This window comes from Nycticebus coucang, chromosome 21, assembly GCF_027406575.1.
Source record: "Nycticebus coucang isolate mNycCou1 chromosome 21, mNycCou1.pri, whole genome shotgun sequence".
Lineage (NCBI taxonomy): Eukaryota > Metazoa > Chordata > Mammalia > Primates > Lorisidae > Nycticebus > Nycticebus coucang.
This window is the reverse complement of record NC_069800.1, coordinates 43852591-43870992: the sequence shown is the minus strand read 5'-3', so window position 1 is coordinate 43870992 and position 18402 is coordinate 43852591. Positions and strand designations below refer to the sequence as shown.

General features: G+C 40.8%; 1 protein-coding gene across 8 annotated transcripts in view; it reads left to right on the top strand.

The window, feature by feature from the left end:
• RBL1 (RB transcriptional corepressor like 1) overlaps positions 1–18402 on the top strand; it is a 73593-nt gene that overhangs the window by 18756 nt on the left and 36435 nt on the right. For 5 of the 8 annotated variants that reach the window (XR_008376447.1, XM_053573547.1, XM_053573546.1 and 2 more), the window contains 4 exons: positions 4790–4902; positions 5088–5191; positions 9761–9898; positions 13187–13351. Coding sequence is in view for 7 of the 8 variants with exons in the window: in XM_053573547.1 (XP_053429522.1) it covers positions 4790–4902; positions 5088–5191; positions 9761–9898; positions 13187–13351 (520 nt within the window). In the remaining variant the exon portion in view is untranslated. The other 3 variants (XM_053573553.1, XM_053573549.1, XM_053573548.1) reach the window with 3 other exon arrangements.

Here is an 18402-nt window from a genome sequence, read left to right as displayed (position 1 = left end):
TCAGTGTTGATGGACTGGAATACCTAATATTAATAAAATGTCCATACCATACTGTTGATCACAAAAATGATCAATAGATTTGGTGCGATTCCTATCAAAATCCCAATGTCAGCTCGACACCCACAGCACAGTGGTTACAGCACCAACCACATGGCACTAAGGCTGACAGGTTCAAACCCGGCCTGGGCCAGCTAAACAACAATGACAACTGCAACAACAGCAACAGTGCAAAAAAAAAAAAAAAAATACCCAGACATTGTGGTGGGCGCCTGTAGTCCCAGCCGCTTGAGAGGCTGAGGCAAGAAAATCACTTAAGCCTAAGAGTTTGAGGTTGCAGTGAGCTATGAGGCCATGGTACTCTACTGAGGGTGACATAGTGAGACCCTGTCTCAAAAAAAAAAAAAATCCCAATGTCATTTTTTGCAGACATAAAAAGAACCTAAAATTCATATGTAATCTCAAAGGACCCTGAATAGTCAAAGCAGTCTTGAGAAAGAACAAAGCTGGATGCTTCAGACTTTTTGATTTTTTTTTTTTTTTGAGACAGTCTCACTTTGTCATTCTTGGTAGAGTACTCTGACATCATAGCTCAAGTGACCTCAAACTCTTGGGCTCAAGTGGTCTTCTTGCCTCAGGTTTTCGTTTTTAGTAGAGATGAATCTTGTTCTTGGTCAGGCTAGTCTCAAACTCATGAGCTCAAGCAATCCACCCCACTCCGCCTCCCAGAGTGCTAGGATAACAAGCATGAGCCATTGCACCTAGCCAGACTTTTTGATTTTGAAACCAATTACAAAGCTATAGCAATCACAGTGGTATGGTATTGACATAAAGACAGACCTATGGACAGCAGAGAGCCCAGAAATAAACCATCACATATATGGTTATATGATCTTTGACAAGGGTGCCAAAACTATATAATGGAGAAAGGATAGCCTCTTTGAGTGGATATTCATGCAAAAGAATGAAAGTAGACTTTTATCGTACATGATATTAAATTAACTCAAAATTCATTAGAGATCTAAACATAAGACCTGAGCATATAAAATTCCGGGATCAAAACATGAGGGGAATGTTTGATTGCATTGGAATAAGCAATGATTTCTTGACTATGAGGCCAAAAGCATAGGTAACAAAAGGAAAAATAGATTAAAAAAAACTTTTGCATAGCAAGGAAAATAATCAGTAGAGTAAAAAGGTAACCTATAGGACAGGAGAAATAATTGCAGTCCGTGTATCAAATCAGAGGTTCATATCCAGAGCATATAAAAGAACTCCTACAACTCAATAACAAAAACCAAATAATTCAATTAAAAATGTATGAAGGGTGGGTGGCGCCTGTAGCTCAGTGGCTAGGGCGCCAGCCTGGGCCAGCCAAACAACAATGACAACTACAACCAAAAAAAATAGACAGGCACCTATAGTCCCAGCTAATTGGGAGACTGAGGCAAGAGAATCATTTAAACCCAAGAGTTTGAGGTTGCTGTGAGCTGTGATAGCACAGCACTCTACCGAGGTAACATAGACTTTGTCTCAAAAAAAAAAAAAATGTATAAAGGGTTGAGTAAACATTTCTCCAAAGGAGATAAACAAATGGCTAAAAAGCATATGAAAAATGCTCAACATCACTAACCAGGGAAATGCAAATCAAAACCACAGTGAAGCTTTTCTGTCTTTTCTGTGTGGCTTACCCTGGCGCCCGTACCCTACAGACCCAGTTTCCGTATCCCTGGTGGGCCTGGCACCCTGATACCTCCATGTCTATGGCCCTTAGTCTGAGGGAGCCCTCTGTTACCTCCTGTTCTTCTACCTTGAGCTGCAACACAGATGATGAAAGTGTGGATGACACCTGTGAAGATGCTTCTTTGTGTGAGAGTTGATGCAGAGTTGTCATTACCTGTGCACGTCGGTGTGATTATTATTCTAGGTGGCATGGCTGGGCACCTGTGACCATACCCCTGTGTACTTCAGTTCTTATGCCATTTAAGGATCATTTGAAGGAGCACAAATCCAGATTTCTGTTCAAAAATCATCTATTGATAATTTTGATGAAATCAAGAAAGAACCAGTATTAAAACTCACAGTATGAGGATCTGTGACATGGAAGAAAATCTCAGAGGGTGGTGGAGCTATTTTAAGAAATGTCCCCTAAGGATAGGTATGATGGCTCACGCCTGTAATCCTAGCACACTGGGAGGCCAAGACAGGTGGATTGCTTAGGCTCAGGAGTTTGAGACCAGCCTGAGCAAGAGCAAGACCCCATCTCTACTAAAAATAGAAAAAACGAGCTAGGCATAGTGGCACATACCTGTAGTCCCAGCTACTTAGGAGGTTGAGACAAGAGGATTGCTCAAGTCCAAGAGTTTAAAGTTGCTATGAGGTTCGCTGCCATGGCACTCTAGCCAGTATGACACAGTGAGACGCTGTCTCAAAAAAAAAAAGAAATGCCGCATTACCAGGGCCCTTGATTGCACAACAGTCAATATTCTGTGGAAACTCACAGACATCCTGAAAATGAAGACTTTTTTTTTTTTTGAGACAGAGCCTCAAGCTGTCACCCTGGGTAGAGTGCTGTAGCATCACAGCTCACAGCAACCTCCAACTCTTGGGCTTAAGCAATTTTCTTGCCTCAGCCTCCCAAGTAGCTGGGACTACAGGCGCCCACTACGATGCCCGGCTATTTTTTGGTTGCAGCTGTCATTGTTTGGCGGGCCCGGGCTAGATTCGAACCTGCCAGCTCAGGCATATGTGGCTGGCGCCTTAGCCCCTTGAGCCACAGCTGCCAAGCTGAAAATAAAGACTTTTAATTAGCCTATTCCACTCATCTTTTCCTTTTTTTTAATTTTTAGATTTTTTTGGAGATAGGATCTCACTCTGTAACCCAGGCTAGAGTGTAGTGGTGCTACCGTAGTTCACTGCAGTCTCAAACTCCCTGGCTCAAGTGATCCTCCTGTCTCAGCCTCCTAAGTAGCTAGGACTAAGGTGCCTGCCACCATGCCTGACTAATTTTAAAAAATTGTTTTTGTAGAGACAAGGTCTCACTGTCTTTTTTTATATATGTGTGCAAGAGACAAACATGATAATCTATTTAAGTCCAAAAGAATTTTTTCAATAAGTACAAAATTAAAATTGTAGGTGATAAGAAAATGTTAATTTAAAAAAAAAAAACTCACAGGAGAGCTGGATGGTGGCTTATGCCTATAATCTCAACATTTTGGGAGGCCAAGGCAGGAGGATCTCTTAAACCCAGGAGTTTCAGATTATAGTGAGCTATGATCATGCCACTGTACTTTAGCCTGAGTAACAGAGTAAGACTCTGTCTCTAAAGAAAGAAAAAAAATTGTAATTAAAGAAAAAACACCATGAGATGTCACCTAACATCTGTTAGAATGGTCACTACTCCCCCTCTCCCCAAAATAAGCTAAATTGCAAGTGTTGGTGAGGATATGCAAAAATTTGAACTCTTAACACATTTAGAATTGTAAAATGATACTGCCACTATGTAAAACAGTATAGTTTCTCAAAAAGTTAAAAATATTACCGTATGACTCAGTAACACCACTTCTGGGTATATTTTCAGAAGAATTGAAAGCTAATTAGCCAGCTGTGTTGGAACACGCCTATAGTCCCAGCGACTCAGGAGGCTGAGGTGGGAGAATAACTTGAACCTACAAGTTTCAGGCTACAGTGAACTATGATAATGCCACTACACACCATCCTGGGCAACAGGAGCAAGACCTTAGCTTGCTTTAAAAAAAAAAAAAAAGAAGAAGAAACCTTGAGTACATTATTCTAAGTGAAATAAGCCAATCACAAAAAGACATACTGCATGATTCCATTATATGAGGTATATAAAATAGTCAAACTCACAGAAAAAAATTATTTTGCATATATAAAAAATAATTTTGTATATTGTATAAAAAATTTTGTATACATAAAACTTTGTTCACACATATAGGTTTATAACTAAAAATAGAATTTTGGTGACTGTCCCAGCTACTAGGAAGGCTGAGTGGGGAGGATTACCTGAACCCAGAAGTTGGATTTTGCAGTGAGCTATGATCAGACCACTGCACTCTTGCCAAGGTGACAGAGTGAGACCCTGTGTCTTAAAAAACTTTGGCTGCTATAAACCAAACTAATTTTTTTTGTTTTGTTTTGAGCCAAAGTCTCACTATGTCACCATTGGTAGAGTTCTGTGGCATCAAGGCTCACAACAACCTCAAACTCTTTTTTTAAGCTTAAGGGCTTAAGCGATTCTCTTGCCTCAGCCTTCCAGGTAGCTGGGACTACAGGTACCCACCAAAATGCCCGGCTATTTTTTTTTGTTGTTGTTGTAGTTGTCTTTGTTTGGCAGGCCCCGGGCCGGGTTCAAATCTGCCAGCCTCTGTGTATGTGGCTGGTGCCCTAGCCACTGAGCTACAAGCGCTGAGCCCCAAACTAATTTTTGAAATAAAGAATGTTGGGGCTTGGCACCTGTGGTTCAAGTGGCTGGGGCACCAGCCACATGCGTCTGAACTGGCGGGTTTGAATCCAGCCTGGGCCCACCAGACAACCTTGACGGCTGCAACCAAAAAAAAAAAAAATAGCTGGGCATTGTGGTAGGTGCCTGTAGTCCCAGCTACTTGGGAAGTGGAGGTAGGAGAATCACTTGAGCCCAGGAGTTGGAGGTTGCAGTCAGCTGTGATGCCACAGCACTCTACCCAGGGCAACAGCTTAAGGTTCTGTCTCAAAAAAAGAATGTTGGCACTCATGTTTTTCCTGGTAATTAGGTTTCTCTTGTATTTTATAGATCTTGTGTACGTAATCCATTGGAAAACATTATGAAAATAGTGAAAGGAATAGGAGAGACTTTCTGCCAACACTATACTCAGTCAACAGATGAACAGCCAGGATCTCACATAGGTAAGAAACAAAACAAAAATTGGCACAATATCGAAGGTCGTCAGATTGTCCCCCAAAATGTACAAACTCAAGTTTTTCCTTGCCTATTTTCCATAATGTATCAGATTTAAGAGTATATAATTTTTGTTTTTCAGTTCTTAATAACTAAAACTGATGAGCTCATTTCCCCATATTTTTCCCTGTAGACTTTGCTGTAAACAGACTAAAGCTGGCAGAAATTTTGTATTATAAAATATTGGAGACTGTAATGGTTCAGGAAACTCGAAGACTCCATGGAATGGACATGTCAGTAAGTAAATCCACTCTCCCAGCCATTGGCAAAGGTTCAAAAGTCCTAGCCTGGAAGCAGTGTTTTGAGATGCTCTACAGGGCATTGTAGAGGTTAGCAGTTTATGGCAAAGTAGGTCAAAAAGACATTTTAATTGACCTTGGCACATGTAGGACTGGCCACGTCTAGGCAGAAATGTGAAATAGGCAAAATTCATCACATAATGTCCTCTCAATCTAGCAATCTAGGTCCTTTTTTTTTTTTTTTGGTCCTTCATTACCAGGGAGCAATAATGAATCCACCCAACTATTAAGCCAACTAATAATTAAGATTTTTTTTTTTTTTAACCTCCTAGGATTTTGGAATATAAAATAGTGGGAATTTTTTTTTAATTGTGTCATGTTCCAACTATTAAGCCAACTAATAATTAAGATTTTTTTTTTTTAACCTCCTAGGATTTTGGAATATAAAATAGTGGGAATTTTTTTTTTAATTGTGTCATGTTCCAACTATTAAGCCAACTAATAATTAAGATTTTTTTTTTTTAAACTCCTAGGATTTTGGAATATAAAATAGTGGGAATTTTTTTTTAATTGTGTCATGTTCTTTGACTATTTGACCAGTCTAACCACTCTCTTCTTTTTTTTTTTTTTGAGACAGTGTCATTGTCGCCCTCGGTAGAGTACTGTGGCATCACAGCTCACAGCAACTTCAAACTCTTCGATTTAGGCGATTCTCTTGCCTCAGCCTCCCAAGTAGCTGGGACTACAGGCACCCACCACAACACCCAGCTATTTTTTTGTTGCAGTTGTCATTGTTTAGCTGGCCCAGGCTGGGCTCAAACCTGCCAGCCTCAGTTCATGTGGCTGGCACCATAACCACTGTCCTGCAGGTGCCAAGCCTAACCACTCTCTTCAGTAAGCTAAATAAAAGAATTTTTTTTTTTTTTTTTTTTATTGTTGGGGATTCATTGAGGGCACAATAAGCCAGGTTACACTGATTGCATTTGTTAAGTAAAGTCCCTCTTGCAATCATGTCTTGCCCCCAGAAGGTGTGGCACACACCAAGGCCCCACCCCCTCCCTTCTTCCCTCTCTCTGCTATAAAGGAATTTTTCTACAAGTCAAACTTATCATATGATCTTTCTGGTTTCCTCCTCCCTCCTTTCTTCCTGCTGTAGTCAGTCACTCTGGGAGTCTTCTGACCTTCTATTTCAGCAGGAACAGGTTGAGATCTAAGAATGTTATATAACTATTGTAATAGAATTTCTGTTTTCATCTGGAAATCTTTTTCATATCTCTTCTGTTTGTTCCCTCTTTTACTTATCTTTCTTTTTTTTAATTTTGCATCTTTCTCCTTAGTAGTTTACCCCCAACATCTTGATAGAACATACACTCCCATGGCTTCTGAGGAAAGAAGTAAATTTTTCAACTTTTTATTTTATTTTATTTTTATTATTAAATCATAGCTGTGTACATTAATGCAGTCAAGGGTCAACTTTTTATTTTAAAATAATTATAAATTCACAGGGAGTTGAAAAAGTAGTACAAAGAAGTTCTAGGTACCCTATACCTGGTTTCCCCTAGTGGTTACAATTTATAATATTACAACCAGGAAATTGACATTGCGGCAGTATGTATCCATCTATGTAATTGTATCACATGTATAGATTATGTAACCACATAATGTAACCAAATGCAAGGTACAGAATTATTCTGTAACCACAAAGATCTTCCTGATGCTGCCCCAGTATAGTCCATAGTTTATTTTCCATTGCTATACTTTAATAACACAATCTGTATGAATTCAATTTTTAAAATTTGTGTTGAGATTATTTTACCTCCCAAGATATGGTTTATCTTGGTAAATATTCTGTGGATACTTGAAAACACTTTATAGTAAATCCTTACTTAATGTTGTCAGTAGGTTCTTGGAAACTGTGACTTAAGACAAAAGGATGTATAACAAAACAAATTTTATCATAGGTAATTGATATAAACAGGAGTTAAGTTCTTATGGGATATATCTGGTTATAAAAATGTTATCGAACTTGTGAATAAAGACCTAAACACTTTTAATGTTAAACATGGAAATAAATGAGCTACACATATATTTAAGAAAAATTAATTAAAAACATATAAGGTAATTATTTACCCAGTTATTCCAGTTTAGGGTCACAAGTGGTCAAAGTCTATGCTGGCAGCTCAGGGCACAAAACAGGAACCAACCCTGGATAGTACACCATTCCATCACAAGGTACACTCATATACCCACTCTCATACTGGGACAAGTTAGACTTACCAATTAACTTGATGTACACATCTTTAGAATATGAGAGGAAACTGAAGTTTATGCGATTCTCTTGCCTTAGCCTCCCAAGCAGCTGGGACTACAGGTGCCCGCCACAACACCCAACACCCAGAGAAAAAGCACATGCCATGGGTAGAATGTGCAAATCATTGGCCTCCGCTGGAATCGACATTTTTCATTAATGTTAAAACAGAATGAACATGAATGAAACAATACTATTTGACGATCTGCTGTCGTTGGATGGAATGTTCTATAAATATCAGTTGTATCTTGGTCGATTTCTTGAGTTCTTTGATATCCTTGCTGATTTTCTGTCTAGTTCCATCAATTGTTGTAAAAAGGATATTCAGATATCTGGATATAGTTATGGATTTGGCCTTTTATTTTTCAGTTCTATCAGATTGGTCCTTCACACGCATATTTTGAATCTCTGCTGTTTAGTGCATGCACATTTAGGATTACTTACTGTTTTCTTGGTGAATTGATACTTTTATCATAAAGTATTCTTCTGCCCTTGGTACTTCTGTTTGCTCTTGAAATTTACCTAATGTTTATATGTAGCCACTCCTTCTTTTGATTAATGTTTGCGTGATGCACCTTTTTATACTACATCCTTTTACTTTGAAGTGTGTTTCTTTTTTTTTTTGAGACAGAGCCTCAAGCTGTCAGCCTGGGTAGAGTGCCATGGCTTTACAGCTCACAGCAACCTCCAACTCCTGGGCTTAAGCGATTCTCCTGCCTCAGCCTCCCAAGTAGCTGGGACTACAAGCGCTTGCCACAATGCCCGGCTATTATTTTTTTGCAGCCGTCATTATTGTTTGGCGGGTTTGGGCTGGATTCGAACCTGCCAGCTCAGGTGTATGTGGCTGGCGCCTTAGCCGCTTGACCCACAGGTGCCGAGCCTGAAGTGTGTTTCTTATAGACAGCATATACTTGGGTTATGCGGGATTTTTAAACAGTTGCAAACCAATTGGAGGAGATTAGGGACATGTGAAAAAAAAACAATTCTTAACCCCCCCCCCCATGCCACATTTGTATGCGTCTGCTCTGCTAATGTCTCTTTTTTTTTTGGAGAAAGGGTCTTACTTTGTCGCCCTCAGTAGAGTGGCAGGGCGTCACAGCTCACAGCAACCTCAAACTCTTGGTCTCAAGTGATTCTGTTGCCTCAGCCTCCCAAGTAGCTGGAACTACAGGTGCCTGCCACAATACCTGGCTATTTTTTAGAGATGGGGGTATCACTCTTGCTCAAACTGGTCTTGAACTTGTGAGCTCAGGCAATCTACGCACTTCGGCCTCCCAAGTGCTGGGATTACAAACTGCTAATCTCTTTTTGTATTTTTGTTTTTAAAAAAATTTGGTGGCACCTGTAGCTCAAGGAGTAGGGCACTGGCCCCATATGCTGGAGGTGGTGGGTTCAAACCCAGCCCCTGGTCAAAAATTGGAAAAAAACTTTTTTTGTTTTTTTTTATAGATTTCACTGTATAAGTTGAATTCTATTACACATATATACTGTATAGCAGTAGAGTCTGGGTTTTTGGTGTACCCATCACCTGAGAAGTGTACATTGTATCCCATATCTACTTTTTCATTTCATGCTCCTTCCAACTTTTCCCATTTTGTGAATCTCCAATGTCTGTTATACCAGTTTGTGTATCTTATTTTATTTATTTATTTTTTTGAGATAGTCTTAAGCTGTTGCCCTGGGTAGAGTGCTATGGTGTCACAGCTCATAGCAACCTCAGATGCTTGAGCTTAAGCGATTCTTTTGCCTCAGCCTCCCAAGTAGCTGGGACTACAGGCACCCACAACGCCCAGCTATTTTTTGGTTGTAGTTGTCATTGTTGTTTGGCAGGCCCGGGCTAGATTCGAATCCACCAGCTCCAGTGTACGTGGCTGGCACCCTAGCAGCTGAGCTACAGGTACCGACCCTTTCTGTTTTTTTTTTTTTTTTTTTGAGACCTCAAGCTGTTGCCCTGGGTAGAGTGCTGTGGCATCACAGTTCACAGCAACCTCAAACTCTTGGGCTTAAGCAATTCTCTTGCCTCAGGCTCCCAAGTAGCTGGGACTACAGGCACCTGCCACAACACCCGGCTGTTTTTTAGTAGTAGTTGTCATTGTCGTTTGGCAGGCCCGGGGTGGATTCGAACCCTTCAGCTCCGGTGTATGTGGCTGGCACCCTAGTCCCTGAGCTACAGGCACTGAGCCCTATAGTTTTCTTTATAGATTGTCAAAGACTGAAATGGCTCAGAAATATTAAACTGTGGTTTTTCTGTTCCCCAAGGTTCTGTTAGAGCAAGATATATTTCATCGTTCCTTGATGGCTTGTTGTTTGGAAATTGTGCTCTTTGCCTATAGCTCACCTCGAACATTTCCTTGGATTATTGAAGTTCTCAATTTGCAACCATTTTATTTTTATAAGGTGAGATGAGGGCAAAATTCAGTTATGATGGACCTCATATAAACCTTATATTTATCTTTGTGGTGAAGAAATATACTGTTGTTTCTGTCTGGGGAAGCCTTTGTTCATATACACAAGGACACAAAATGGTATGCTCTGCAGCCTTACATGAATTGTGAAAAAAATAGAAGTAATATGTCTTTCAGTAGGTGGATGATAAATAAACTTTATATCCATGCAGTGGGATATTATAAAGCAGTTAAACTCAATGAACCAGAGACAAAAGTGTTAATATAGCTAGATCTCTGAAGTATCTTAAGTGAAAAAGCAAGCTGAAAAATGATTAATTCAGTAGAATATCATTATGCAAATTTAAAAACACAGAGTATATTATATATTTGTTGATAGGTATAAATATGTATGTAAGGAGAGTAGAGAAATTTGGGAAGGACACACATTACTTTAGGTGAGTGTTATGTCTGGGAAGTGAAAAGAGAAACAGCATGAAGGACGTATGCCATTAGCTATACCTATCTTTTATTTTTTTTTTTTTTTGTAGAGACAGAGTCTCACTGTACCGCCCTCGGGTAGAGTGCCGTGGCGTCACACGGCTCACAGCAACCTCTTAACTCTTGGGCTTACGCGATTCTCTTGCCTCAGCCTCCCGAGCAGCTGGGACTACAGGCGCCCGCCACAACGCCCGGCTATTTTTTGGTTGCAGTTTGGCCGGGGCTGGGTTTGAACCCGCCACCCTCGGCATATGGGGCTGGCGCCCTACTCACTGAGCCACAGGCGCCGCCCTATCTTTTATTTTTTTTAAATACACTGTTCTGGATTATTTCAAAATAAAAAGTTAAAAAGAAAAAAAAAAGAAATACACTGTTGTAATGTCTGGAAAGTACTTCCAGATGTGTTCTGAAAATATATATTCCTTTTGGGTGAAATCCAGAATGAAAAGGAAAATATAAAGATATCAATAAGTTAAATCAATCTCATAGCCTCAGTTGTTTTCCTATCACTAACTTGCAAGTGTGACCTGGAAAGAAGTACTTAATTTCAAATTTTCATACATGAAAATGAAAATCATAATTCTATCAACCAGCTGCAGCATAGTGAAGAACAAACAAGCACTTTCTACCAGGAGAAAGAAAAAGCCTAAAATTGATTTTGGTGGTGATCTAACTAATCATGAAGCTATAACAACAGATTATGCTTCTTCCCCAAATTTGAGCTAATTCAGTATAGGTGAATCTTATTTGCTTTAGTTTTTTTTTTTTTTTTTTTTTCTAGAACTATTTTTATTAACATTTTTCTTATAAAACATATAGGTCACAGCTACTGAGCTGTTAGTATGTCATTGTAGTCAATATTTCATCATCACAATCAATCAATTTGATGTCACCTGTCATCAAAATTTAAGACTAATGCTACTACTACACCTATTGGCATGATTTAGTAAATATTTAGTCATCTGGGCTACTTTCAAACTACTGATGCTGGAAGAATTAGGTTGAAGAATTCCATTTTTATACATAAAGTATACCTGGGTTAGAGTTATAGGCAATGCAGATCACTGAAAAGTGTATCTGTTTGAATTATTAACATTTAAAATATAGTTGATTCTATATACTTATTTTAATGTTGATGTGTGTATTCAGCTTTTGCCTTTAGGAAAAACTTAGTTTTTGCCTGCAACCTAATAGCAATTTGTTTTTTATTTGTACATCTTTATTTTATTCAAGAAGCTAAGTGTTCACTGGGTGCAGCAAGTCATGCTGTAATCCTAGCACTCTGGTAGGCCAAGGTGGAAGGGTTACTTGAGGCCAGGAGTTTGAGATCACCCTGAGCAATTACAAGGCCCTGTCTCTACAAAAAGATTTTTTTTTTTTTTAATTAGGTGGGCATGGTGGTGTTGCACACCTATAGTCCTAGTTACTTGGGAGGCTGAGGCAGGAGGATCACTTGAACCCAGGAGTTTGAGTTTACGATGGACTATGATAATGCCACTGTACTTAGTCCAGGTGACAAAGCAAGATCCTCTCTCAAAAAAAGAAAAAAGTTAAATGCCTTTTTTTCTTTTTTTACCATATAAATGATATGCTCTTTGAAGAAAACCAGAAGATACACATAAATATAAATATTTAAAATCACATAGTATAGGCTCGGTGCCTGTGGCTCAAGTGGCTAAGGCACCAGCCACATACACCTGTGCTGGCAGGTTCAAATCCAGCCTGGGCCCACCAAACAACAATGATGGCTGCAACCAAAAAATAGCCAGGCGTTGTGGCGGGCACCTGTAATCCCAGCTACTTGGGAGGCGGAGGCAGAAGAATCACTTGAGCCCAGAAGTTGGAGCTTGCTGTGAGCTGTGATGCCACGGCACTCTACCCAGGGTGACAGATTGAGTCTCCGTCTTATTAAAAAAAAAAACATACATTGTAATCTAATTGTTAATCATCAGTATTAGCATTATTATTCATGTACTTAGTTTTTATTCTATATAGTTCCCCTTATTAAAATAGAATGATAGAGTACATAAGCTAAGTGACTTTAAGTAATTTATTCGTTCTGTTTTGAGATATTGGGAAGAATAGCTGGAAAGGAGCAGTACATTCAAAATGGAATTAGACTGGCAACCCAAGACTTGTACCACTATAGGGCTATTGACCAATTTCCACCTATTACTGCCTCAGCTTTTCATATGTAAAATAAAACATGAAAAACAAAAATGTGAGTGAAATATATTTTAAAGACTTTTTTCTTTTTTTGAGATAGAGTCTCACTATTTCTCCCTCCATGCCATCACAGCTCACAGCAACCTCAAACTCTTGGGCTTAAGCAATTCTCTTGCCTCAGCCTCCCAAGTAGCTGGGGCTACAGGCACCTGCCACAATGCCCGGCTATTTTCTGGTTGTAGTTGTTGTTTGGGAGGCCTGGGCTGGGTTCAAACCCGTGAGCTCCAGTGTACATGACTGGAGTCCTAGCTGCTGAGCTACAGGTGCCACACCTATTTTTAAGACTTTAAAGTTCCTTTATAAATTAGGAGATACTACCCTGTTTCCCTGAAAATAAGACAGTGTCTTATTTTAAGGTGTGCTCCCAAAGATGCGCTAGGTCTTATTTTCAGGGGATGTCTTATCTTTCCTGTAAGTAGGTCTTATTTTCAGGGGATGTCTTATTTTCGGGGAAACAGGGTAGTAAGCCACAGACTTAGGGTTCACCAGTGGCGTTGGTTCTTTGTTGCAGAGTAAGACCAGAGTTGAATTGACTGCTTAAACCACATTGGCTTCTTAATTTTCTCCTCTCCAGGTTATTGAGGTGGTGATTCGTTCAGAGGAGGGTCTCTCAAGGGACATGGTGAAACATTTGAACAGCATCGAAGAGCAGATTTTGCAGAGTTTAGCATGGAGTTGCGATTCTGCCCTGTGGGAGGCTCTCCAGGCTTCTGCAAACAAAGTTCCTACTTGTGAAGAAGTGAGTTAGAACAAGGCTGATAATCTTATCATTTAATTAAAAAATAACAAGGGCTCAGTGCCTGTGGCTCAAGCGGCTAAGGTGCCAACCACATACACCTGAGCTAGTGGGTTCGAATCCAGCCCGGGCCTGCCAAACAACAATGACAGCTGCAACCAAAAAATAGCCGGGCATTGTAGTGGGTGCCTGTAGTCCCAGCTACTTGGGAGGCAGGAGAATCGCTTGAGCCCACGAGTTGGAAGTTGCTGTGAGCTGTGATGTCACAGCACTCTATCCAGGTGAGCTAGGACGCTATGGCACTGTACTAAGGGTGACAAAGTGAGACTCCATCTCAAAAAAAAAAAAAAAAGAATAAAAATACATTTTAAAAAATAACTGCTTTATTTACATACTGAATTATTCACATAATTCACCCATTTAAAGCATACAATTTAGTGATTTTGGGGTAGCCATCACTACAGTCAATTTTAAAGCATACTCATCTTTTCAGTAAGAAACCCATACCTTTTAGCTATCACTCCCTACCTGCCGTCTTCTCCCTAGGTCTTAAGTAACCTATCATACACATTCTGTCTCGTAAATTTGCCTATTCCTGAACATTTTATATAAGCGAAATCGTAACAATGTAGTCTTTTGTGGCTGATTGCTGTCACATAGCATGATGCGTTTTGTTTTGTTTTGTTTTGTTTTTTAGATAGTCTCACTTTATTGCCCTCAGTAGAGTGCTGTAAAGTCAAAGCTCACAGCAATCTCAACTCCTGGGCTTAGATGATTCTCTTGCCTCAGCCTTCCAAGTATCTGGGACTGCAGGTGCCCACCACAACACCTGGCTATTTTTTTAGAAACAAGGTCTCACTCTGGCTCAGGCTGGTCTGGAACCTGTGAGCTCAGACAATCCACTTGCTCAGCCTCCCAAGTTCTGGGATTATAGGCATGAGCCACAACACCTGGCTATTTTTTTTGTTGTTGCAGTTTGGCCAGGGCCGGGTTCAAACCCGCCACCCTCGGTATATGGGGCCATGCCCCCCTACCCACTGAGCCACAGGTGCCACCCAGCGTGATGCTTTAAAAGGTTCGTCTGTAGGGCGGCGCCTGTGGCTCAGTTGGTGAGGCGCCGGCCCCATATACCGAGGGTGGTGAGTTCAGGCCCGGCCCCAGCCAAACTGCAACCAAAAAATAGCCGGGCGTTGTGGCGGGCGCCTGTAGTCCCAGCTGCTTGGGAGGCTGAGGCAAGAGAATCGCTTAAGCCCATGAGTTGGAGGTTGCTGTGAGCTGTGCGAGGCCACGGCACTCTACCAAGGGCCATAAAGTGAGACTCTGTCTCTATAAAAAAAAAAAAAAAAAAAAAGGTTCATCTGTGTTATAGCATGCATCAGTATTTCATTTCCTTTTATTGCCAAATAATATTTCATTGTATGGTTATGCCACACTTTATTCACTTGTCATTCAGTAAACATTGGATTGTTTCCAACTTTTGGATGTTATGAATGATGTTGGTATGAACATTCAGGCACAAATTTTTTTTGTTTGTTTGTTTTTGTTTTGTTTTGCAGTTTTTGGCTGGGGCTGGGTTTGAACCTGCCACCTCTGGCATATGGGGCCAGGGCCGTACTCCTTTGAGCCCCAGGCACTGCCCCAGGCACAAATTTTTGTGTGTACATATGTTTTCATGTTTCTTGGGTGTATTTCTAAGAGTGAAATTGCTGAGTCATACAGTAATTTTAAACTTTTGGGAAACTGTCAAGACTTTTCCATGGTCATTGTATAAAGATTCTAGTTTTTCTTCATCTTTGCTAATGCTTGTTATTAACTGTCTTTTTGATTCTAGGGATCCTGGTGGGTATCAACAGATAGCTCATTGTGGTTTTGATTTGCATTTCCCTGATGGCTAATCATGGTCAGCATCTTTTCGTGCACATATTGGCCTTTTTATATCTCTTTTGGAGAAAATGTCCATTTAGATCTTTTGCCTACTTTTTTTTTTTTTTTTTGAAATAGAGTCTCATTATGTCGCCCTAGGTAGAGTGTCATGCCATCACAGCTCATAGCAACCTCAAACTCTTGGGCTTAAGTGATTCTCTTACCTCAGCCTCCCAAGTAGCTACGACTATAGGCACCTGCCACAACCCCCATCTTTTTTTTTTTGAGACAGAGCCTCAAACTGTCACCCTGGGTAGAGTGCTGTGACATCACAGCTCACAGCAACCTCCAACTCCTGGGCTTAAGCAACTCTCTTGCCTTAGCCTCCCAAGTAGCTGAGACTACAGGAGCCCACCACAATGCCTGGCTATTCTTTGGTTGTAGTTGTCATCGTTGTTTGCCAGGCCCAGGCTAGATTCAATTCCCGCCACCTCTGGTGTATGTGGCTAGCTCCTTAGCAGCTTGAGCCACAGGCTCCGAGCCTATTTTTTTTTTTTTTATTGTAGTTGTCTTTGTTGTTTAGCAGGCCCAGGCCAGGTTCTAACGCACCAGCCCTGGTATATTAGCCCTAGCCACTTAGCTACAGGCGTCCAGCCTTTTACCTGTTTTTTAATTAGGTTATTTTTGTTATTGATTTACAGAAGTTATTTGTATATTATAGCTACAACTCCCTGATCACATACATTATCTGCAAAACTTTTCTCCTTTCCTCTACATTGTCTTTTCACTTTCTTGATTATGTCTTTATGAATACACACACAAAAAAAAATTATTTTTTTTTTTTTTGAGACAGAGTCTAACTGTGTCGCCCTGGGTAGAGTGCAGTGGCATCACAGATCACAGCAACCTCAAATTCTTGGACTTAAGCGATTTTCTTGCCTCAGCCTCCAAAATAGCTGAGACTACAGGAGCCCACCACAATGCCAGGCTATTTTTTTTGTTGTTGTTCTAATTGTCATTGTTGTTTGGCAGGCCTGGAATGTGTTCGAACCTGCCAGCTCCGGTGTATGTGGCTGGCACCATAGCCGCTGAGCTACAGGCGCTGAGCCAGAACACACAAATTTTTAATATTGATGATGTTCAACTTACCTATTTTTTTAAATTTTGTTTGTATCTAAGAAACCATTAATCTTATCATTTTTACATTTTCAAATGTCATTGTAAAGAGTTGAACACTTTTCATTAGTGGTATTTAGATTAAAAACATGAGACGTTTGTGCCAAAAGTTGTGCACAAATCACATGTTAAGCAGTTCAATATCCCGTGAGAGATTAAGGTATTTTTCTTCATCTCCACCTCTCCCATTAGCCTTCTTTTTCTCAGTTTTCATTTTTTTTATGTTGTTGTTGGGACATTGTCTTCCTGTGTTGCCCAGGCTGTAGTACAGTGGCATCATCATAGCTCGCTGTAACTTCAAACTCTTGGGCTAAAGCAATACTCATGCCTCAGTCTCCTGTGTGGCTGGGACTGCAGTTGTACACCACCATGCCCAGCTAATATTTTAATTTTTTTTTTTTTTGAGACATGACATGACACTCTGTTGCCATGGCATCAGCCTAGCCAACAGCAACCTCAAACTCCTGGGCTCAAGTGATCCTCCTGTCTCAGCTTCCCAAGTAGCTGGGACTATGAGCGACCACCATAATGCCCAGCTAATTTTTTTATTTTTAGTAGAGATAGGGTCTTCCTCTTACTCAGGTGTCTACTTCCTGAGCTCAAGCGATTCTTCCTCCTCAGCCTCCCAAAGTGCTAGGATAACAGGCGTGAGCCACCACGCCCAGCCTGGCCATTATTTGTTTTAATTTTTTGTAGCAGTAGGGTCTCATTGTGTTGGTTAGTCTAGTTTGAAGCTCCTGGCCTCAACTTATCCCTTCAGGTTGGCCTCCCAAAGTGCTAGCATGGCAGATGTGAGCCACTGCACTCAGCCAACTGCTGTCTTTTTTTTTTTTTTTTTTTGTAGAGACAGAGTCTCACTGTACCGCCCTTGGTAGAGTGCCGTGGCGTCACACGGCTCACAGCAACCTCTAAGTCTTGGGCTTACGCGATTCTCTTGCCTCAGCTTCCCGAGCAGCTGGGACTACAGGCGCCCGCCACAACGCCCGGCTATTTTTTTGTTGCAGTTTGGCCGGGGCTGGGTTTGAACCCGCCACCCTCGGTATATGGGGCCGGCGCCCTACTCACTGAGCCACAGGCGCCGCCCCAACTGCTGTCTTTTGATCTTATTTTCTTCTCTGTGTCTTCTTATACTTCATTAGTCTTCCTTAATTTTTCTCTATCTCAAAATACTGGAAGAACTGTCCTAGATCTGGGCGAATTCAAAAAAGATGGTTTCTTGAAATCTGTCTTTCGTGCATCTTTGGTCTTTGTAGCACAATGTGGTTGATTAGGCAATCTCCAGTATTCACCAGGATATTTCCATTGTAGAAACTGAACTCCTTCAAGTTCAAAAAAAAGCTATAAACTTGAAGAAGGATTTGAGTTGACTCACCCTTGCTGTATTACTTAGAGCTGGGTAAATTTCACATTCTAATTTAGGCAAATTTCACGTTCTGGTCCTCAATTTTCTCATCCCTAAATGGAGAATGGCAGTGCCTCCCTTATAGGTTTACTTCTAGTGGTCAGTGACTTACATAGATAAATTATAAAATTAAGTGAAATAAACTCTTTTCATATACTGATAATATTAACAATTGAGCCCAGGTGCAGTGACTCACGCTTCTAATTCCAGTAGTGTGAGGCTGGAGGTAGGAGGATGGCCTGAGGCCAGGAGTTCAAGACCAGCCTAAGCAATACAGCAAGACCCCATCTCTGCAGAACATTAAAAACATTAGCCAGGTGTGCTGGCATGTGCCTGCAGTTCCAGGTACTTGGGAGCTTAAGCCAGGAAGATTGCTTGAGCCTTGGAATTTGAAGCTGCAGTGAGCTCTTATCACATAGTTGTACTCCTTCATCCTGGGCAAAAGAGCGAGACCCTGTCCCTAAAAAAATTGAAAAAGGCGGTGCCTGTGGCTCAGTGAGTAGGGTGTAGGCCCCATATGCCGAGGGTGGCGGGTTCAAACCCAGCCCCGGCCAAACTGCAATAAAAAAATAGCCAGGCGTTGTGGCGGGCGCCTGTAGTCCCAGCTGCTCTG